Below are 24,148 nucleotides of genomic sequence, written 5' to 3'. Positions count from 1 at the left end.
GCAGAAAAGGTCCCTGAAACCTCTGCTCGACCCAGCTGGTTCATCTGGCCATGAGGTCCTGCAGCTCCAAAACACCGATGGCTTTTTATTCTTTTCTGCTTCTGGATTCTAGGACAACCGTCAGTTTGCGGGATTTTCTGTTCTCCATTGTGCTGGCCTAGGTCTGTATTGTGTGCGCTGCTATATTTGGGTTCCTTTATAGAACATCTGTTTCCGTGTGTGTGTGCGTGTATGTGCTTAATTAATATACTTTATATTTTTTGCAGAAAAATCGAGTGGAAAGTACAAGACAGTGTCCGCATACTCCATATCCCCTTTCCCCACCACACAGTCTCCCCTGTTTATCGTCTTGCATTCGCCTGGTGCATTTGTTATCACAATTGATGAGCCCGTAGTGGTACATTATTATTAACTCAAGTCCATCATTTATATTAGGGTTTATGCTTGTGTTTTGAGTATTTCCCAGCTGCAGAGCACCTTCTGACTTTGTCGCATTTTTTTTTCCCTCTGCAATTCTGTGTCACGAATGGAGATTGTCAGAACCAGTTAAGTAAGGTCTGCACATCCCTCCAAACATTCCAGCAGCCTGAAGAGTAGAGTGCTGGTCACTCGTACCTTCTCTCGCTGTCATGACTGACAAAGCAAGGTTCTTAACCTAAATTGGCTTCGGTGAAGGTCCCAGTTTCAGTTTGTGAGGTGTTACGTTAGAGAATCTTCCACAACCTATACATAGGACTGCGTTCAGATTTTTTCAGCTTCTTCTCTGGAAATCGTTCCTACAGATAAGTTCGCTATTAAACCTCGTAAGATTCAGAATCGTGTTTAGTGATTTCATGTGTCGCTGCGCTAGTCTTTTTAATCTGGGCTCCAGCCAAATGGAACTATCTGCTGTCTCATTTGCAATAGGTTGTTGTGACTTTATTTTTGGACAGCTCTGTTGTGCATGCTTGATGCTTATACTGAGAGCAGCCTCTAATCCTCTTTCTTCTTCTCCATCTTCTTTCTCTTCATCAGCAGAGTCTAAATTATAAGTTGGCAGAAGAAACTCTGGCCACCTCCCCTTGACTGGACCCCACACTTTCTCATCTTTCTTCATTCGTTTTGTACTCCGATCTGGAAGGCCCTTCACATCCCTTCTCCCACTTGCCCTGCCTCTTCCTCTTCTCCCGGTGAGCCTATCTCTGCCAGCTGAGATGCTAGACATTATTCAAAATCCTCCTCTCCTCCGATGCCACAGCCTGCGTGAAACATTATCCTGATTCTGCAATGAACCTGAGAACTCATTACTGTTCCCTGATGCCGCACGCTTTCAAATCATGTCACTCCCTTGCCTAAAACACTTCCGTGGTTTCCCATCCTGCTTGGAATTAAACCCAGACTCTGCACGTTGGCACACAGGGCCCTGCACCTACTTCTCCAGGATCAGACTGTACCACTCTCCTCCTGGCCAACTGCCTTGCAGCATTAATAGCTGTCAGGTTCATTGATTCACAATGGTTCCCAAAGTGTGGTCCATAAACCCCTAGGATGATTTCCCTAATAATACTAAGACACTATTTTTTTTTCCCAACTGTACTGACATCTGCACTAATGATGCAAAAGCAGTGGTGAGTGAAACAGCCGGGGCCTTGGCACAAACCAAGGCACTCGTGCCCGACCACACTGATCTTGTCCTCCTCTTAGCCATGAGCTCACTGTTTAAAAACTAGCAGGTTCACTGAGTACTCTTCATGAGAAAGCTGTGGAAATTATTAACTGCGTTAAGTTTTGACCCGGAGTACCCACCCTTTTAATATTAGTAGGATGAAATAGTAAATATCCATCAAGCACTTTGGCACATGTGAAAAGGGACTTGTGTTACTGGCTGCCCAGTGAACTAGTCATTTTTTGGTTTGATGCAATGTCAATTTTACTTGAAAGAACAACTGATAGACAAACCAAGGTTATTCAAACGTAGGCATTTTGCAGATATTTTCTGGAAAATGAATGAAGGGAGCCTGTTGCTTCAAGAAAAACAGCTGACAGTATTTTTGCCAATGATAACGTTTGAGCTTTCAGTCCATCACTATAAGCTTGACAGCTTTCCAACACCCCAGTTTTTTGTGTGTGATTTTAAGTAATATGATTTTTTTTTTTTTTGGAGAGAGAGAGAGGGCAAGTCAGGGAGAGGGGCAGAGGGAGGGAGGGAAAGAGAAAGAGAATCCTAAGCAGGCTCCACACTCAGGGCAGAGCCCAGTGTGTGATTGGATCCCATGACCCTGGGATCATGACCTGAGCCCGAATCAAGAGTCGATGCTCAACCGACTGAGCCAACCAGGCGCCTCTAAGTAATATGATTATTTTTACATATTGTGTAATGAAATGTGTCGATAGTTGGAATATTTGCCTAACTTAATGAACTAGTATTTTCCATAGGACAAATGTGTGGTATTTTTTTTAAAAAGCATCCATGGTTAAAAGATTGTTTCAAAAAGTAGGAAAGACCCGTGATTTTTTTTAATGTAATAGGGTACAAAAAAGTTCATTACTATGGTTTCCAATTCCACACAACTAACCTTTAAGAAAATACCACTGGTTGCACATTGGTGTAATATCAACAAAGACTCTGCCTCTATCTGAACGTTTATTAAAATATTTCTCCTTTTTCCATCAACATATCTGTGGGAGGCCAGATTTTTTTTCACATACTTCAACCAAAACAGCATATCACAACAGATTGAATGTAGAAACGGAGATGAGATTCCAACAGCCTTCTCTTAATCTCCGAAGGAGATTTGCAACTATGAAACGGTGCCGTTCATTTCACTAATATTTGCTGTGGAAAATTTAGTTATTTTCATAAAACTGGGTTGTTTAGGTTAACGCATTATGAGTTTATTATTATCGTAATGAATTAATGAGTGCTTTAAACTGCAGTTTTAATATCTGTTAAGTACGTACCAACAGACATAACGTGCATAAGCAGAAAGTCTCATGTCGTCTTCAATAAAGTTTAGGAGTGCAAAGAGACTTGACACCAGTATGTTTGAGAATCGTAGCAACTAGAAGCATTATTTTTTTTTTAATTTTTTAACGTTTATTTATTTTTGAGAGACAGAGAACACAGAGCACGAGCCGGGGGAGGGCAGAAAGAGAGGGAGACAGAATCTGAAACAGGTTCCAGGCTCTGAGCTGTCAGCGCAGAGCCTGATGCGAGGCTTGAGCTCATGACTGTCTGATCATGACCTGAGCCGAAGTCGGAAGCTTAACCTACTGAGCCACCCAGGCACCCCACAACTAGAAGAATTCTTAATGAGGACTTTGGACCTAAAATTACATGTTTGGCCCCCTGTCAGGAGAATCTAGATGAATATTGTCCAAGTGCCTCCAAATTAGAAAAGTATATTCTTAAGTTTTTAAAAACTGTATGTGGTGGGGCACCTGGGTGGCTCAGTCGGTTAGGTGTCTGTCTCTTGATTTCGGCTCAGGTCATGATCTCACGTTTCTGGAAATCCAAGCCCCAGGTTGGGCTGTGTGCTGACAGTGTGGAACCTGCTTGGGATTCTCTCTCTTTCTCTCTCTCTCTCTCTGCCCCTCCCCTGCTTGCACTCTCACTCTCTCAAAATAAATAAATGAACTTAAGCAAATAAAAATATAAAACTGTATGTGTTTGAATCAGGGGTAGGACACGCCATCCACCTTTTCAGATGCTCTGCGGTGTATATAGGGCATCTTCTGTTCCTTTCGTTTCTCTTTATCCTTTTTCTCCTCTCATCCCATCTCCAATCGAACCGTTAGCCTGACCCCATTTCTATATTCAGTTTTCTTAATTTTTTGCCTCTTGTACTAAGTAATTGTTTTCTGAGAGAATCCCAGCTTAACCAATGTTTAATGTTGTCTCAAGGTCACTTTCCCTCAGGGGACAGAACCCTGTGTTCTTTCTCTCCTGAACAAATTGGTCTTTAGGAATAACATGGCTAGTTGGTCATTCTGTTACTTAATGGTTTAAAAATTCAGAGTTAGTTGTTTTTTTTTTAATTTTTTTTAACATTTTTATTTATTTTTGAGACAGAGAGACAGATCATGAATGGGGGAGGGGCAGAGAGAGAAGGAGACACAGAATCGGAAGCAGGCTCCAGGCTCTGAGCCATCAGCCCAGAGCCCGACGTGGGGCTCGAACTCATGGACCGTGAGATCGTGACCTGAGCTGAAGTTGGATGCTCAACCGACTGAGCCACCCAGGTGCCCCCAGAGTTAGTTTTTTAAAAGTGGTAACAACTTAATGATATTCAGCTGCTGCTATTCCAGAAAAATGTTTTTAATGAGCAAGAACTTCTATAGTAGATTTTTAATTCTTTTCTAAGGAAGCACTCCCTAAAATGTGGTAGATGTATGCAAGATGATAGTACCTATCTATTTTAACTATAACTAGAACATAAAGCCTATGATTTCACAGGTACCATTGCTTAGAACAAGTTTCAGTTTTTAAAAAAAATGCAATGGGGCACCTGGGTGGCTTAGTTGGTGGAGCATCCAACTCTTGATTTCGGCTCAGATCATGATCCCAGGGTGGTGGGATCGAGCCCTGTGCCCATGCTGAGCCTGGAGCCTGGTTGGGATTCTCTCTCCCTGTGTCCCCCACCTGCACCCCACCCCCCGCAAATAAAAAAAATGACTTGCTATACATTCAAGGCAAAATATAAAGTAAGTCATAGTACGGTTGGTATATGGAGAGGATGTTATTTGGATGATGGAATTCGCAACCATGTTGCAAAGAGAAGTCCCAGGTTACAGCTCATTGTACCTTCTCCTGCCTTTAGTACTCTTGCCCCTTCAACTTCCATTTCAGAATTATTCAGTGATAATTTCCTATGATGAAGTCTTTTGAAGGTTTTTTTGTTCTCGCTCAAGCCAAATAAATGAAATTCACTTAAAACACCTTTTTTGGAATGCACTATGTAAATGTACATAGTATACAAGGTGAGAAGAATTTTATGTACACAAGTAAGTATGTGGTTTGGATGATACAGCTTCTAGATTTCCTAGAATCAAGACTTTATTTAGGGCGGACACTAATTTGGTTGTGGAAAGAGGATATTTTATTTTTTTAATAAAATTAATGGACCAACATGAATTTTGATAACCTTCAAAGAAAAGAAATTAAATAAATCTTGCTCGCCTCTCTCTAGGCTAACTTACGGTTTTTAAATCGCTTGTTGACTTGACATTCCTGTTAGTCTTCTATAATGAAGTAGAGTTTTAAAGACTACTTTTTTCGTGGCACCTGGGTGGCTCCTTTGGTTAAGCATCTGACTCTTGCATTCGGCTCAGGTCATGATCCCGTAGTTCCTAGATTCAAGACCCGAGTCAGGCTCCATGCCGGACGGTGCAGAGCCTGCTTGAGATTCTCTCTCTCTGCCCCTCCTCTGCCCTCTCTTGCTCTCTCTCCAAATGAATCAATAAACTTAAAAAAACTACCTTTCCCCCGAATAATGATTTCTTTCTTAAAAAGAAAAGGCACACAGAGAAAGACAAATACCGTGTGATTTCACTTACATGTGGAATCTAAAAACAATGAGCAAATAAATGTAAAAAGTAGAAACTGACGCGCAAATAGAACAACCTGGTAGTTGCCATCGGGGAGGACGCTGGGGGGATGGGCAAGATAGGTGAAGGGGAGTAGGAGATACAGGCTTTTAGTTAAAGAAGGAATAAATCACAGGGAGGAAGGGTAAAGCACAGGGAATATAGTCCATGATAGTGTAATAGTATTGTATGGTGACAGAAGGTAGTTACACCTGACATGAGCACAGCACCAGGTTTTGAGTTGTCGAATCACCATGTTGTACGCTTGAAACTAAAATAACATTGTGTGTTGGGTGCCTGGGTGGCTCAGTCAGTTAAGCATCCAACCTCAGCTCGGGTTACGATCTCACAGTTCTTGAGTTTGAGCCCCGCGTCAGGCTCTGTGTTGACAGCTGGGAGCCTGGAGCCTGCTTTGGATTCTGTGTCACCCTATCTCTCTGCCCCTCCCCTACTCGCTCGCTCTCTCTCAAAACTAAATAAACTTCTAAAATAACATTGCATGTCAACTATACTTCAGTTTCCAAGAAAAAAAGAAAAAGCTTAGCTCATATTATTAGATTGTAATATTCAATGCTTACCTTTTATGTTAGGGAAGGACTTCAGTTATGTGTATAAATGGAAGATCTCCTTACACCCCAAAACAACTTTCCTCCTACCTACAGCCTATGCTTGGAATGCTACCATTTCAGATTCATTCTTTCAGGGTAAATATTGCTTCTCCCTCTTTTATAATGCAGTTGCTGCTGTGATAGGAACCATAGGAAGCAATAAGCACCTTAGTAAGAATGCTTTCTTTCATGCCTAGGGAAAGCCTCAGGTATCCATCGAAAAAGCATGTGTCTGCAAGAAAGAGCACAAAATGATTTGAACAACAACAAAAATCAAGACTCATTTTTTCCCGCATAACAAGAAGGGCAGAGATAGGTGTTTCCAAACATTTGTTCAACCCCTCAAAAGTATAAGGGCCAGAATCTCTATGATGCTCTTGACCCGAGGAAAGGGTTATGTCAACAGGCAGGTTCCTTTTTGTAAGGATTTTATTCAAAAGCTTTTCCAGAGGACCCCGAGTAGTTTTCTGTCCCTGTTGCATGTCTCCGTAGAGCTGGGAGATGGGAAAAGAGTGCGTGGCTTTTCAGCCTCTAAAATGGAAGGGCCAAGGAAGAGGGGACGAAAAACACCACATAAAAGTAACTTCAAAAGACTGAATAAACAGAGGGAAAGAAAGCATTGAAGAACATAAAAGATTAATGACAGGAAAAAGGCAAAACTAAATCATAACAATAATACTATGTTGTTTTTATTAACCAGTCTTACTCTATGCCAGATACTATGCTATCTGCCTTGCATATGTGATCTCACAAAAAGCCTGTAAGGTAGTTAAGATCTCCCATGTATAGAGGAGAAAACCAAAGTCAACTACTTGCCCTAAGACTTGTATCAAAGCCAGGATTTGGCCTGTGCTTGCTCTGACTTCAGCACTGCCTCTCCTGAGACCAGCCCTTAGCACATGCGGGTTTCTCTTCCTGGTATATTCCATATCATGCTTCTCCAGAATGTGCAGTAAATTACACACTGTCTGAAACACAGTGGGAATTTTCAGGCCTTGCCTAATGAGGTGGATTGAACCAAGAATGCTTCAGTAGTTGCAGCAAAGCCTGCTACAGCTCTTTCCTCTGCAATAATTACCTTTCATCTTTTCAAGTTTTCTGCTCTTGGAACTCATTACTTCCATTCCGAATTCTGATCTGATGCACAAGTGGCTTCTATCCATATTGAGTGCTTTTAGATGGACTTCTATCTTCGGAGAGAGAGTTCTGGTTGTAAGTGGCCCATGGAAGTCTGTTTGTCTATTTGGTGTTGTACTGTCAGCTTCTCTGGGCCAATTATTTCAGTGCGTTCATGCAAGGTCACCTTCCATGTTCAATCCTATCTAGGCCAGTTAACTTTAAACCAGAGATAAACCCACAGATTGGCTATTTGTGTGAGCTCCTAAGTGAGGTTTGCACTCACTCAAAAGGTGTGCAAAAGGCCAAAGGGTGCTAAGGAATCAAAGATGAATATGGGAGAGTAAGAGAACTGAGTGCTAAGATCGTACCTTGGTCATTTCATATCCCCAGAGCCTAACATGGTGCCTGGTATACATTAAATAGTTGATAAGTCCATGTTTTCACTCAAGAAATATTTGGTTAGAACCCATTATGTGCCAGGCACTAGAAGCACAGCAGTAAACAAGATAGATGTGGTTCTCGTGCACATGAAACCTATATTCTTAGGCGGAGATAGGTGATGAAAAGCAAGCACAATTTTAAAATAAAGGAAGAAGGCCCAAATGTCCCTCAGCTGGAGAGTAAACAAATAATGGTAGAGTCATAAAATGAAATACTACTCGGCAATGAGGATGAACGAGGTATTGCTACCCCTACCCACACAGCAGAATCTCATAATGCACGATGGCACTGACCTCAAGTTCAAAACCATCAAAACGAATCTCTGCTGATAGAGGTCAGGCTAGTGATCCCCTTTGGAGAGGGGCAATGATTTGGAGGGGACATGCAGGAGCTTCTGGGGTCCAGGTAATGTTCTTTACCTTGATAAGGAGAATTGGGTCTATTAGAAAGTTCACTTTGTGAAGATTTCTCAGGCTCTGTGCTTATGACATATGTTTTCCCATGTGCATGTTATAATTCAACTAAATAAACTTATCTTAGAGAAGTTAAATGCTGACTATAATAATGGCTGTGAAGGCATTGCACAGGACCCATGGCAGTGTGATAGCCATCAGCTTAGGACAGCACTCCTGTAGACAGGGTGGTCAGGGAAAACTTTCCTATGAGATGCTAGGCAGGCTGAGCCCTAAAGGTGAGTAGGTGGCAGCCACGGGAAGATCAAGGGCAGAGCATCCCAGACAGGGGCAATGGCAAGTGCAAAGGCTCTCAGGGAAGAAACGTGGGGCACGCTTGAGAAAGAGAACAGAGGCCAGTGTGGCTGGAGCTGAGTAAGAGGAGAGCAGAGTAAGACAAAACAAAGCTGGCAATAGACCGAGACTACATCATGCGAGGCCTCAAGGCCATTTGGTTTCTGGTCTACCCTGTATGATTTGACTCTTTCTGTGCCAGGCAGCATGCTAAGCTCCTTAGGCACATCCTCCTATGTTCTTCTTATCTTTCCAGCAACCCTGGGAGTAGGACTTAGAATTCTATTTTATACATGAAGAGCTGAGGCTTAAGGAAATCAGTTTGCCCAAGGTTACCCTTGGGAATGAGTATTATCACCAGGATTTGAGTCCATATCCCTTTGACCCCATCTGTGTTCTCAAATCCTGACTCCTGACCCTGACTCTGAGCTCTGGAATCTAAATAAACTTCTACTTTGCAGTATGACACATGTACCCTCAGGACTGTGAACAAAGTACTGAGAAAGTAGCCACCTCCATCCAGAAAGTCTGGGAAGGAGCATGGGGTTGCATTTTGAAGACACGTCTGGAATTTTCCCATAGGCATGCTTTTTCAAGGAAGCAGTATGCGTAAAGCCTCTAAGCTGAGGATTAATCATCACAGCAGCTACTGTTTATTGATCATTCATGCTGTACCAGGTTATGCAGTGAATATGTCACTTACCTCCAGTTAGACTTCACAACAATCCTATGAGGTCAGTAATGGCCCTGTTTTACAGATGAAAACACTGAGGTGTAGAGAGCTTAGTCCTTTGCCCAGTGAGACACGGTGAGTGAGGTAACTAAATACGTGATTTGCTTGTTTAATTAGTGATGAGGGAAAATAGTGAACTTGGACTGGCAGGCATCAAAACCCAGCCATAAGCATAGCTCTGCGTCTAGAATCTGTGCCCCTGACTCTCTCACTGAGAGCTTGAGGTGTTCGAGGAAGTGGGGGGGGGTGTTTTATGGGGCTTCATGACGGATGTTCTCCGAATTTGACTCATGTTAATGTTCCTGAAGTCCTTCTCCTTTTAAGCATTTTACATTCTGTAATCTCTTCCCTCTGAAATCCTAAAACATACTTTTGTGCGGTTGTCGTTGTTGTCAGTTTGTATGTTTTTTTCCTCTCCATCTTGACTACAAGGTCCCTGAAAACAATCCCTTATTTCCTTGAATTCCCTATTGCCTCGCCCTGGCCCCTGAGGTCAGAGGTTGAATTGTTTTTATTGACCACTGATACCTCAGGACATGGGGTAGAACCAGGCAGGTAATAGATGCTCCGTAAATATTTCTTGAAGAACTGAGTACTCTGCTTATTTAACAAAGGTTAGAGTGATAATGGATTTGGCTTGGGTCAACAATCAATCTTCATCATTCAGATGGTGTGTGCCTACTTTTATTTCCATCCCTTGAGATTTAAGGCAAAAGCAAGGGGTACTGGTGACCACTCCCTCTCCTGTTCCATTACCCCACTCCATCCCACCCCCAAATCGTGCAGATTTGGTATTAACCCAGTGTTAGAAGGAATTCTGCATGTAAATTCTGTGAGATGCCTTGGTTGGTACTACACTATACTGTAAGGATTTGTGACTTAGGCCAGTGAAGGCTGAACTACTTGATAGAAATTTATGTTCTGGTGTCATTTTTACGAGAAAATCAACTGGTGCCCAATAATTCAGTTGAAATGTTTTCAAATGCATACAAATAACTCTGACTTTTTCTGTACAACTCCAGTGACACCAGTATCCTTGGATCCTCACATCCTGGGTCAGACCAGGAAAGTCTACACGGCTTAGCAGTGCGTTCATACCATGCTCTAGGACCGGCTGTCCAAAGCGGTGACCGCCAGCCACACGTGGCTATTGCACACTTGCGGTGTGGTGATTCTGAATTGAGATATACTATGGGTGTAAAATACCACCAGAGTTCAAGGATATAGTATAAAGAGAGAACGTAAAATATCTCATTAACCATTTCTATGATGATTATATGTAAAATAATATTTTTGACAGATTGGCTTCCACAAAGTGTATTAATATTTATTTCACTTAGTTTTTGATACTTTTTAAAGTGAGATGCGAAGAAAATGTAAAATTATACACGTGGCTAACCTGAGACAGTGGTGCTCTAGGACATGACAAATATCAATCTGTTAAAAACCTACCTCTTTTACATCTGCCCCTAACTTCACTAGTCTCACTTTTTCCAAAGTTACAAAATTAGTTAAAGCACCCCAGATCCCACCTCTGTCCATTCTCAAAAAACTCTACTCCTTGCTTCCTGATTGAATCAAAACTCAAGCCAGGCTTCAGTGTCCTATAGCTCTAAACATTATTTTCTACTAGCAAGATTTGCATTGATTCTAATGATGAAAGCACTTGAAATGTGTATAGAAATGGGGTGCCTGGCTGGTTCAGTGGAGCAGGTGACTCTCGATCTTTGGGTTGTGAGTTCAAGCCCCACGCTGGGCATAGAGATTACTTAAGATAAATAAACAAAATGTTTTAAATGAACCAGTGCATTAATGAATACAGAAACTCAAAATTTTAAAAAAGAACTCATGTTATCAAATAGCTATTACTATGCCAAGGCCATAATTAGAATTATCACCATTTTCCAAGTGAGATAAATAAGGATGGTGTAACATTTACTTGTTAAACTGGCCTTATTCCAGAAGGGCTTCTAACTCTCTGGCCAATTCAGAGGATATAAGTGACTTTTCCAAGATGACACAATGGTTGATGGAGCTAGGACCAGAATGATCTTTTTTAAGCTTTCTTCTACAACAGTTAGACACAGTATCCCATTATCAATTTATAGAGTATAACTTTTTATAAATAATAGTAAAAATGGCAAAGTTTTTAGCTGATTTTCTTTTCATACAAATTAGAACTGATTAAAGGATATTCCAAGATTTCTTTCGTGCACTGCCTTCATTTATTCAGCAAAGCGCTTATGGAGTGCCTGTCTTGTGTAAAGCACTAAGTTGGCCCTGGGGAGACATCAATGAACAAATAACAAAAAGGGACATATCATCTAACAAATTCAATCATAACTAACAAGTAGTTAGAATAAAGGGCTGTGGAACCTACTCTCTTAACAACACTCAAGTATGTAAGACAGTACTGTTAATTATAGTCACCATGCTGTGCATTAAATCCCCCAAAACTTACATCTTATAGTTGGAAGTTTGTATGCTTTGGTCAACATCTCCCCATTTCTCCCACCCCTGAGATGCTGGCAACCACTCTCTATTTCTCTGAGCTCAACATTTTTCAGATTCCATATGTAAGCGAGAACATAACAGTATTTGTCTTTCTCTGTCTGCCTTATTCCATTTAGCATAATACCTTCTGGGTCCATCCATGTTGTCACACATGGCAGGATTTCTTTCTCTTTTATGAATAATAATCAAGTGTGTGTGTGTGTGTGTGTGTGTGTGTGTGTGTGTGTGTGTGTGTTCAAACATCAGTGATCACTTTGGTTGTTTCCATGTCTCGGCTATTGTGAATATGCTGCAATGAATGTAGGGGTGCCACTATTTCTTTTGGATAGTGATTCCCTTTCCTTGGGATATATACCCAGAAATGGGATTGCTGGATTGTATAGCACTTCTGTTTTTCATTTTTGGGTGAAACTCCATGTTATTTTCCATAGTGGCTGCACCAGTTTACATTCCCATCAACAGTATGGAACAGGGGTTCCATTTTCTCTACAGCCTTGCCATCAGTTGTTATTTCTTGTTGTTGTTGTTGTTGTTGTTGTTGTTGTTGTTGTTGTTTTTATGATAACCATTCAAACAGGTGTGAGGTGATGAGATATAGTGGGTTTTATTGGCATTTCTCTGATAAGTGATGTTGAGTATCCTTTCATGTACCTGTTGGTCATTTGTATGTCTTCTTTGGAAAAATGTTTAATCAAGTCTTCTACCCATTTTTTCATTGGATTTTTTGTGGTTTTTTGCTTTTATATGAGTTCCTTATAGATTTTGGATATTAACCCCTTATGAGGTAGATGGCTTGCAAATATTTTCTCCCATTCTATAAATTGCCTTCTTATTTTGCTGATTGTTTCTTTTGCTATAAAGATTTCTAGCTTCATGTAGTCCCACTTGTCGATTTTTGCTGTTGTTGCTTGAGGTCTTGATGTCATATCCAAAAATTCATTGCTGAGACCTGTGTCAAGGGGGTTTTGCCCTGTGTTTTCTTCTAATAGTTTTACAGTTTTGGGTCTTACATTTAAGTCTTTAATTCACTTAAAGTTAATTGTTGTGAGTGGTGTAAGATAGGGGGTCTAATTTCTTTCTCTTGGGTGTGAATATCCAGTTTTTCCAGCATCATTTATTGAGGGGATTGTCCTTTCCCCATTGAGTATCTTGGTGTCCTTGTCCGTTATCATTGCCTGCATATTCATGAGTTTATTTCTGGGTTCTCAATTTTGTTCTGTGGTCTATATGTCTGTTTTTATGCTAATACTATACTGTTTTGATGACTATAGATTTGGAAAGCAGGGTATTTCAGACCACCTGAGGTGCCTGTGTGGTGGTTTGTTCAACAACAACCGTCTCTCACGAAAAGCAAAACAAAACAAAATAAAAACAACAAGCCAAGAACACATGACTTATATATAGCATTTGCCAATTTCCATGGTGTAAATATTCCCATCCTGGTTGATATCTGGCTTCCAACAAGGTGTCACGGAATGTGGAGTTGGGAAGAGGTATATGGTAGCACCCATTATCTATCGTTTCCACCCTACAAACACAATAGATAGATAGATACAATAGATACAATTTTGAGGTTAATAACCTCAAAAGCACAGGTAATGGTAAAATGATCAGGAAACAATGACTTTTGAATATGTGTTGCCTTTGTTTTCAATATAATTTTTTAACAATTTATGTCTTTATGTATTTTTTAATAAACAACCACCTCACAAAATTCCTGCAAATGTAACAAGTGTGCGCCCATACAAGCCAGGTCTAGCACACCGATGGGACTGGCATCTTCCACGAAAGCAATCACAATCCTTGTCTAGAACAAGTCCTCACTGTTCTCTCTTTCTCTGTTCCTTACAGATCAGCAAACAGCAGTTGCAAACAGTCAAGGACCGGTTTCAGGCTTTCCTCAATGGGGAAACCCAGATTGTGGCTGATGAAGCCTTCATGAACGCCGTCCAGAGTTACTATGAGGTAAGACTCACCATGCAGAAGAAGGTTAAGACTGCCCAAGCCTAAAGCCCAGAATTGCCAGACTATTGTTCAGTGGGAACAGCAGCCTTGGCCTCCTACAGAACCATCCCCCCACCCCCGAGGCAAACGGGTTGATGATTGGTTACGGTTTTTGGAAATAACAGCATTTTGTTTGGGGAAAACTAAAGCACACCCACTTGTGTACCCACTAAACAAGATACTGTATGCAAAACACCCTGCACATTGCCTGGTTTATGTATGATTTCTTGTTTAGTCTGTACAACAGTCTCGTGAGTTAGGTCCCGATATTATTCCCATCTTACCAGCAAGGCATCTGAGGCTGCGAGAGGTTAGGTCAATTACTCCAAGTCGCACAGCTGTTACAATGCCACAAGCTAAGACTTGAACTGAGTTGGGAGCTTTTTTCCTACCAACTCCACCCCTTCTAAAGGATGTTAACATCTTCTAAGATGGTGCCTTCACTCGCTTTCTTGTTCTTTCTATTAAAAAGGTGCTGTGAGTTCTTTTCTATGAGTTAGAACCCCATCCAAAGTGCAGTACTCTTCTTAAGAGAAAACCTATAAGTGAGAGAACATATCCTGAATATACATCACAAGGGAATTTTCACCTGTCGTCCTCAGAGGTTTATGTACCAGTCAAGTCAGATTTTGGAATTCCACTAGTATATTTAAAATTTATAATTATTCTTCCATAATGTGCACATTGGCTATTGTGTATACATTATTAGTGGAGTCGATATACCATCCCTTCCTATGGGCAATGTTTGCCTGATGTGCATATTTTTCAAAAGTTATTATATGGTCATTAAAACACATTTGTTTTCATGTGAACCAGATATTCTCTGTATTTGGGATCGTATGCCCCAAATGTTATACCCATTGTCAAGGCTAGGTTAAAAGCATTAGAAACCAACTGCCAAGCATTGAAAAACGCATGGCATCCTGCCATATGCAATTCAAGGTAATAACAATAAACTAAGTATAAAGGAATCCACCAGACTCTGATTTTTTTCCATGGGATCACTTCACAGATTTTCTTCTTTCTTTCCTCTCTGTTTTTAATTATTAGGTACCAAACATTTTCAAAATAAAAACACTGGTGCTTCTGCTTTGCTGTGCTCCACACACATGCTTCTGCCCATCGGGCACTCCAGTGTTAGTTGATTGATTCAGTAAAACTCTCCTTCCCACGTGCTAAAGTACTTGGCTTTTTTCATGAAGAGAGTAGAGCAAGACTGCAATTAGATTTTGTGCAAATACTATTGATTGGTTTGCTAATTACTGTTTAACAGTAAACAGTCTTTGTCTCTGTGATGTTTGCCGGGTCCAGCCACAGACTCATTTTACACATTTTCTCAATGAAATTTCTGTTTGGGTTTGCTTTAGAAGTCTGGTTCATTTTTATATTTGTCAAATTCAAGCTTTTTTTTCATTTTACAAATAATATTATTGCCGATAAGTGTCAGACTTAATTCTTTATCTTATGTGATGCAATATTTCAGTGGAATTCAACGCAATGTGGAAATGACATTCAGAACCATGATGATGGTATGGCAATGAATATCTTGAATCTATTTAACAAAAGATTTTGCGGAGAAACCGCCAGGGAATGAAATTAATTCCACCCCCCCCCCCTTTTTTTCAAGTTCTGAAAGCCAGTTCAGGCCAGGCAGACCTTAGCAATAATTCTCCATGTTTAGAGTTATTTACCAGTCTGTAAATTGGTAGATTGCAAATCTTAATTAGAAAGCTCATTTGACTAATGACATAAATTAAAAGGAAATGCCATTTCTTTGTATTAATTAACTGAAAATAATAGTTATCAATGTGATAATGAGTCTCTGGAAATTGCCATTATATCTATAGTGACCCCGGTATTTTTTTTTTTCTATAGTAGCTAGTTTATTTGAAAGAGCTTCTTTTTAGTCTGGTGAGAATACAGGCATTGAGAAATCACTGAATAGTTAATATTAAGATTTGAGTGACAGGAAATAATGTAGGGTATTAATTATTTACTGTATTCATTAGTGAAGTTTCGAGAGTCTTGGGATGCTTGTTCCCGGGAAGTCTAATCCACTGAAGCAAAAGTCCATAATCAAAGGTTCAAGATCAACACTTAACTTGGGAGAGATCCAAGTTCATTACTCTTCCCTTTCTCCCTCCCCCTTCACTCTTGGGCAGGGGAGAAGCTAGGATTTCTTTCTCCACCTTACTCCAGGATCCAATTGCTTTCCTGTCAGTATCTGTCTGGGTCAAGACTCTTTGGATTACACATGACAGACACCTAGGTCAAACTGGCTTAAGCCAAAAATGAGATTTATTTGCTCAAGCAACTTAATAGTCTAGGAATAGACCTGGTTTCAGCTGTGGCTGGATCCAGAGACTCAAAAGATGCCAGCAAGATGGGTCTCTTTCTCCCCATACCTCAGCTTTGTTCTTCCCTGTGTTGGTTTTATTCTTAGGCTGGTTCTCTGCATGTGAAGGACTCTGGCAGATTCCGGTCTTGCCCTACCAGCTTAGCAACCACATCAGCAAAGAAGACCTCTTTGCTGAGAGCCCCAGCAAAAGGCCCCAGGTGACTTGGTTGGGCTGTCATGGGTCATGTGGCCTTTCTGGAGCCAATCACGACAGATGGAGGCTGGACTAGACCAGGGGATCAGTGCTATGACAGATACCGCCTCTGGAGCCTATGAGCAGGCTCAACTACACTAGAACCATCTAGAGTGAAAGTGCAGTGGTTTCTCATTGAGAAATCAGGGTGCTTTCTACCAGAAGAAGAATGTTGGAATGTATGCTCTGCTGGCAAAACCAATAGATATACTCCTAAATACCCCATCTCAATCTCAATATCTCTCTCTCTCTCTCTCTCTCTCTCTCTCTCTCACACACACACACACACACACACACACACACACACACACACACACACACATTCCACCCCACCATACCACACCTTCACATCCCAGTTTGCCAATGGTAATGACATATGGAAACAACAGCTTTTCCTCAAACAGTTCTGAAAAGATTCTACTAGAATAAGTCATTTCAGTCATTGGCCTTGTTTTGCTAAGGCAGTAATAGTTTTTCAGCACACTAGAGTAGTAAAGAAAAATTTTTTAGATGAAAGGAGTGAGTAGGCTCTGTCCCTTTTCTATCTGTGCCCATCCAGCCCAGTCTGAACCCCGCTGGCCAGCATTAGCATCAAGCCACTCGGGCCTGTGACCTGATCTGGGCTGGGATAAAGGGAGCCAGGATTCCCTCTGGCTTCTGAGAGCACGCAGGTTTATTTTATCCTTTCCTGGCGGCCTTGATCGTCAAAGCCGATCAGGCAGGCAGCAGATTAATCCTATAATCTCCTCCATTCCGGCTTTGAGAGCTGGGTGTTGAAGTGGGTGCTTGCTCCGAGATCTGGGAGATCCGGCTGGGCAACTCCATCCCCTTCCCACAGCTGTGGTCCTGAGACATCAGAGAGCTCACCCGTTTCTCCGTAACTCACACAGTGGGTTTAGGACAACTCTAACTCTCAGTGCTTTTAAGACAGATGTCTATGCCGTAAGCCCTCTCACCTTGCATTCTCGCCCTTATCCCCCATTTCCCTGCTTCATTTTGGCTCTTCACATGCCAGTCCTGGCATCAGAGCAAAGAAGTAGATGGAAAAATTTTACAAAACCTCTGTCACTCAGAGCCTTCCTGGAAGGACACATGGGGGGTTGGTGGGAGGCAGAGATGCACACACCCCTATTTAAAAACATTTTTAATGTGCATTTAGTTTTGAGAGAGATAGAGTATGAGCGGGGGAGGGGCAGAGGGAGAGGGAGACAGAATCTGAAGCAGGCTCCAGGCTCTGAGCTGTCAGCACTGACGCCTGACACGGGGCTCGAACCCACAAGCTGTGAGATCATGACCCGAGCTGAAGTCAGACCCTTAACCGACTGAGACACCCGGGTGCCACACATACCCATTTTAGAACTTTACAGCTGGTATCTGGGCTTCAGCCAGTGAAGCTGCTCTGATTTTGTTTTGTTTTGCTCTGTTTTGTTTTGTTCTTAGCCAATCTCTAACACAGTCCTGGGTGGTTTTGTCAAACTAACTTTGTTGTAGAAGACAGAATTTTGGGGTTTCCTGGGTGGCTCAATCGGTTAAGTGTCTGAATCGACTTCGGCTCGGGTCATGATCCCACGGTTTGTGAGTTCAAGCTCCATGTCAACGCTCTGCACTGACAGCACAGAGGGTGCTTGGGATGCTCTCTCTCCCTTTCTCTCTGCCCCTCCCCTGTTTGCACGCTCTTGCTCTCAGAATAAATAAATGAACATTTAAAAAGAAAAGAATTTTGCAGTTGCTAGCAGCAAGAACTGACCAGCTGGTTAAATTAAGCAATGATGATGATGATGATGATGATGATGATGATGATAGTATAACAGCACAACAATAATAACAGCAACAAGAGTGATTAAAGGAAATAGTCAAGCTCCAGAAAAGAGGGAACCCTGGCCGCTCAACTTCAGGAAGCGGGTGGCCTTACAGTGGCACCCCATCATTGGTCTAAATCTCCACCAACCCGACTCCATTCTTGTGCCATCCCGCTCTGGATCTGAAACCCACAAGGGGAAGTCTCACTGGCCAACCTCAGGTTCCAACCTGCCACATGGCTAAGGAAGGACACGCTCCCATGCCTAACAGTCCCACTGAGGCCGTGTGCAGTGGCACAGACATTCTCAGACTGAGGGACTATTATCAGGAGGGGAGGACACGTGGCAGGCACAAACTACAGGTGTCTTCAACACTGGGTGACGTACTGTATTCAGTCTCTATGGTGGACTTTTTTTTTTTTATCTAAGAAAAGTGGAAGTCAGGTCAAATCTGGCTATTTTTCTGAAATGAAGCTCTTTGTTTTCCATTACGCAAAAACCACTGTAACCCCTCAGTGGCCTTCCAACAGATGTATCCCTGGGAGAACAGTAACTACCCAGTGTAAAGACATTTGTTCCGAGGGGAACGCAGAGCAAGGAAGGAGGGGGCAGAGGTCAGAGTGATTCGGAGGATGTTTTGTGTCTGAAAGATGTGGCATTGAATTCTAGTTCCTCTGCACACTGGCTGGGGGACCTCGGGCAAGTCTGAGCCTCAGGTACTTTCTCTGTACTAGGACCTCCGTGCACAGTTGTCAGGACTAAATTACACACACACACACACACACACACACACACACACACACACACACCCTCACCCTAAATATGGCACCTGGAAAGTAACATCATAACTATATTAAGGTTAGAGGAGGAGACTGGAGGTCCACACATGTCTGCTGCATAGAAACAGTAGGAGAGAATTGAAAGTTGGTAGAATCAATCCCCTCCCTAGTTTCAGGCCCTGGGCATGAGGTAGGGGTGGGGAGTACAAAGTCGAGGTGGGAGGCCAGGGTCTAGAACTAGGAAACGGAGCTGCTTTTGTTGCTAAGCTACTGCTCCCTACCACGGGTCTGGGTCCCAGATCTGCTTCTGAAGTTTGCCCCAGGATCTTTTACTTTTTGATGAAAGATACCTTTCCGATCCAAAGGTCATTTTATTTTAGAAACTAACATGCTCCTTGTCTCGATGAAGGTAAAGTATGTAAGTTGTTCCATGTAGGAAGAGGTGTTTTAAGTGATCATAAAGTAAAACATAATATAAAAATGATAACTATGTGATATATAGATTATAAAAATAGACCATGTAGAAAGCAACCCTAAAGCCCATGGTTGGAAAACCACCCATAATCCCATCATGCTAGATAACTACTATTAAATTTTGGTATGTATCTTTTCAGGTATTTTTAATGTGTCTATATACATGAAGATAGCTATTTGATTTCCAAATTAAGACTATCAGGGGAACTCCTACAAAATACTGCTAACCCAGTTGTGTCATTTAGCACAGTGGGTTTTAATTTCTTTCCTATCTCTGCAAAACTCACACTTAGGACATATTCTCATCAGTTTTATTTCCTATCCTGTTCTCAGTTCACCTTACCTTTGGAATTATCTGCTTTAACAGTATTTCAGGACACCTTTTGATGCTAATGAAAAAATATTGTCTTTTTCCATGGCTACGTGATATTCTGTTTAAAAATAACAGCTAACTCTTATGACGTTACTTCGTGTAGGTAAGAGGCACCATTACGGACACCATGCTGACCAACTGATATGCATTGTTGCGGTGAATCCTCATCCAAATCCTACATGGGAGGGTCGTTATGATTCCCGTGTGAAAGATGGGGTAGCCGAATCCCAGAAAGATTAAGTAACTTGCAAAAACAGCAACTGGTAGAGTCTGAACTTGAACCCAGGGCCGTCTGACACTCTAGTCCACCCCGCCCAGTACCTGTGTGGCATTCGTTAGTAGCAACCGGGCCGTTGTGGGTTGTGGATGTTTTTAAACCTTATTTACTCTAACATGTAGGTATTTCTCTTATTTACGTTGGGATGACAGGCTTTTGTAGAGCTGGAAAGGATCAGGAAGTGGGAGCTGGGCCAGCTTTCCCCCGTACCCTGTACAGTCATTAAGACCTGATGTGCGTGTGTGTTCCTAAAACAACCTTGAAGCTGCTTGGCTCTGGCAGTGGAGGGAAGGACTGATGGATGAGGCCGAGTCACTGAATTGACTGCCCTTCACCATTCGGCATTTATTTGTTTATCTTCCATCTGCCATTATGACCTGTCTGGGAAGTTGCCAGAGGAGCAGGAAGGATTTATGGATGTGCCACACAGAACCGAGCCGGCGGCTGAGGTCTCTTGCGATAGTCGCCAAAAAACAAAACCGGGAACAAAGACGCCGGCTAGAGCTCCCGGTACAAATGGGTTTCCAGGGCGGTTTTTAGAGACAGTCAAGTACATCGGTACTCAGGGGCTGTATTCGCTACCGGGCAAGGCTGGCCCAGGCCCTTCTGACCCTTTGCTTCTGACAGGCTGCGAAGCCCGGACAGATGATATGCCTGGAAAATTAGTTTTTTGCCGTCACTTTTTCTCCCCATGGCTGCCTCCTGTTTGGCACTCCATCTTTGTGGTCTCCTTAGTCTCCGGTCTCCTTTTGCACGCTTTTGACATGCCACTCATCTCCCCTCGATCTGGGGCCTGGCTGTCGTATCTTAGCTCCGGACAGATGGAGCCCTCTGCTTTTCAAAGTCCTTCCAGTTTGTCAAAGAAGAGTGGCTGAATCAACCCCATGTGACAGCAAAGGAGAGTGAGATTTCTGGAAGTTAAGCGACTTGTCTAAGGCCATCTGCTAGGAGTTCAATAAATATTTACTGAGTGGCTACTTTATACAAAGGAGGGGGCTCCGTGAAGCAGGATCCAGGGGTCACCCAGCCAGTGACAGATGCCAGCTAGGAACAATGTGCCAACATCGTTTCTTTAATTTTAAAAATTTTTTTTAACATTCATTTATTTTTGAGAGGGAGAGAGAGACACACACAGAGCGCAAGCAGGGGAGGGACAGAGAGAGAGGGGAGACATAGTATGAGAAGCAGGCTTCAGGCTCTGAGCTGCCAGCACAGAGCCCGACGCGGGGATCCAGCTCATAGACCGTGAGATCATGACCTGAGCCAAAGTCAGAGGCTTAACCAACTGAGCCACCCAGGAGCCCCAGTATCATTTCTTACCTCCCGTCATCATGTCCCAGGGAAAATCTAGCCTCAGCCCCTTGTTTTAAGAGACCAGTATATTGTGCTTCCTTATTTCCCTTTACTTCCCTGCTCCGGTCCACATATAATCTCAATAGGCTCTCTGCTTTGAGACATCTCCTTTGTTGCTGTTGCTTATTCACTCATTAAGCACAGCGTCGACTATGTGCCAGGCACTGCTTTAGGCACTCACAAGAAGGAATGGGAAAAAAAAAAAACAGCTACAACTCCTGCCTTCCTGGGACTTCTAGTCTAGCTGGAGCCCAGATATTAACCAAACAGTCACAGACACAAATGGCAGTTCTGGAAGGGTTTTGGAGGAAAGGAATATGGCGCTAAGAGCTTATAAACGGGGGCCTGCCCCAGGTTTGCGGGACACTGGTCTGGACAGATGGGAGGAGGGTATGGCTGCTGGTTGAATGTTTTAAGTTACCTCTGATTTTCGTTAGAGCTGACAATGAATAATTCAACCCTTCGCATCCCCACCACTGTCATCACCCACGGGTGCTCCTGCAAGTACACCCCACCTGGCCTACTGCCTGTTCTCTTGCCCCCTTCAGATTGGTTTTCCACATTAAAGCCAGAGAATGTGGATTTGATCAGGCCGTGTCCCTGCTTAAAACCTGCAATGGCTGCTCACTGCCCTTCAGATAAAGACCCATATCCTTAATGTGGCCTCCCTTGCCTCCCACCATCTGGCTCCTTCCTGCCACTGGTCTCTCCCGTCTCCTCACTGCCACCCACCCGGAACTTGCTCCAAGGCAGACCCAGCCACAGTGGCTCTCCCTACTTCCTCAGACACTCAGGGTCTTTACACATTTTGTTCCTCCTCTCTGAAATACTCTTTCATGCTCTTTTTACCTACCCATCATTCCCATATCATCCCAAAGGAGTTTTGCTCCAGGAAGGATTTCCTGACTCCCTGCTGGAATATTCCTGGGAATAGACCACCCGTGTGCATCCCCCTTGAAAACACTTGTCCCAGGTTATAATATTTCTATGGCATTATTAGGGTGATGTTGCAGAGGCATGAGGGTTGGATCCACATCTGTTTTGCTCACCACTGTCTTGCTGGCACCTGGCAGTGTCTCCTCCCCAGTGAGTGCCCAAAGAAATGATGAACGTGATCATGAAGAAGAGTATAAACATGACAGCTGGAAGGGCATCCTCAAAATTTTAAAATTCAATGCTCTCTATGTACAGATAAGACACTGGAGAACCAGAGAGGGGAGGTGACTTCCCTAAGGCCACACAGCAAGTTAGTAGTACAACTGGCCCGGACCATGGTTTACAGCTCCTGCCTCAATCCTATACCCCAGAAACTTCCTCTGTTTGCCTCAAAACTTTGACGTACTTTGAGACGCAGACCTGTAACTGAGACGCAAGGTGTCAGGTAGATGGCATTAAACATTGTAGGTTCTCAGGTAAATTCTTTAGTTCATTAAGGCTCATAAGGCTTGAGGATTTAGTTGAAGCTTGTTCTCTACAGTTGATTTTTTTTTAATGTTTTTTTATTTATTTCTGAGACAGAGAGAGACAGAGCATGAGCAGGGGAGGGGCCGAGAGGGGGGAGACACAGAATCTGAAGCAGGCTCCAGCACAGAGCATGACGCAGGGCTCGAACCCACGGACCGCGAGATCATGACCTGAGCTGAAGTCAGACGCTTAACCGACTGAGCCACCCAGGCGTCCCACTACAGTTGATTTTTAAATGAGCCCTAAGATCTCCACTGAGCACCAGTTCCCAGGCCTGGACGAGCCAGCCACGGCCCTTGGCTGTGAAGCAAACCCTCAGCCCTCCTTTCTGAATTAGTTCATTATGTTGGCAGTAGGTGGAGACCACTGTTCTAACATCTCTCCTCCCCGAGGAAGGCTTTGTCATGAAGCAGGAGGCAATGGGATGTCCCCCAAGCAGTGCCGTCTCCTGGCTAACAGGTGCATTTCCTGAAATCCGACAGGGGGGGCAAACGTGTGTTCCGCCTCTTGAAGGGTATTTGTGCACCTGCTGAAGTGTGACCGGGACACAGCTCAAAAGTGGCCGATGTTCCCTCTTTGTGACTATGAAGCAACAGCTTCACCGTCTTGTTTTACACCCCAGAACCACGTGGCTTGTGCACATCTCCACATGGTGGGTACTGGAACAGAAGTCAACTGTTCTTAATGGGTGGCTTGGTTCCAGGACCTAGCCAGCGCCAGCCAAACAACCAAGCGTCCTTCCGCAGGCAGGAGAGGTTCTCCACCAGGCAGGTGAGACCCTTAGGGAAGGAAGGAACCAGGGTGAAGTAACAAACAACACCAACAAACAAAAACCCCACAACTACAACAAAAAAACATACCTTTATAATCAGCCAGTTTGAGTTACCAGAAACAATCCCTACCCCTCTCTAGAGTCTTGGTTTTCCAGTCTACAAGATAGACTGAATATAATGCCTACCTTCTTCATTCATTCCCTTTTAAAGGGCCAGGCTCTATACCAGAGATAGGTGACATTGTGGGGAACAAGATGAGCCCAGTCCTAATGGAGTTTACATTTCAAGAAGGGAGACATTAAATACACGTTCCCCGGATACTTGTTCAATTTTGGGTGGGATGAGTCTCCTTGAGAGGATAAAATGGGCTATAAATCATGGTTACCTGGTAAGGGTCAGACATCGTGCCGGGTACTGTGTATGTAATAACCACAACCATGGTGGGGTTCCCATCCACGATGGTGACGTGGGAAGGCCCTGAACTCACCTCCTCCATGGAGACAACCCACATCTGCACCTATCCGTGGAGCATTTC

At 43.0% G+C, this 24,148-nt stretch overlaps 1 protein-coding gene across 13 annotated transcripts in view; it reads left to right on the top strand.

Moving 5' to 3' along the window:
• Positions 1-24,148, top strand: part of CADPS (calcium dependent secretion activator) — a 483,782-nt gene that overhangs the window by 94,637 nt on the left and 364,997 nt on the right. For all 13 annotated transcript variants that reach the window (XM_047847306.1, XM_047847316.1, XM_047847337.1 and 10 more), the window contains one exon: positions 13,578-13,691. In XM_047847306.1, coding sequence (XP_047703262.1) covers positions 13,578-13,691 — 114 coding nt within the window. The remainder of the gene's footprint in view (positions 1-13,577; positions 13,692-24,148) is intronic.

Source organism: Prionailurus viverrinus, chromosome A2 (assembly GCF_022837055.1).
Source record: "Prionailurus viverrinus isolate Anna chromosome A2, UM_Priviv_1.0, whole genome shotgun sequence".
NCBI classification, from domain to species: Eukaryota; Metazoa; Chordata; class Mammalia; order Carnivora; family Felidae; genus Prionailurus; species Prionailurus viverrinus.
Note: the sequence above shows the minus strand (reverse complement) of the source record. Positions and strands in the feature narration are given on the sequence as shown.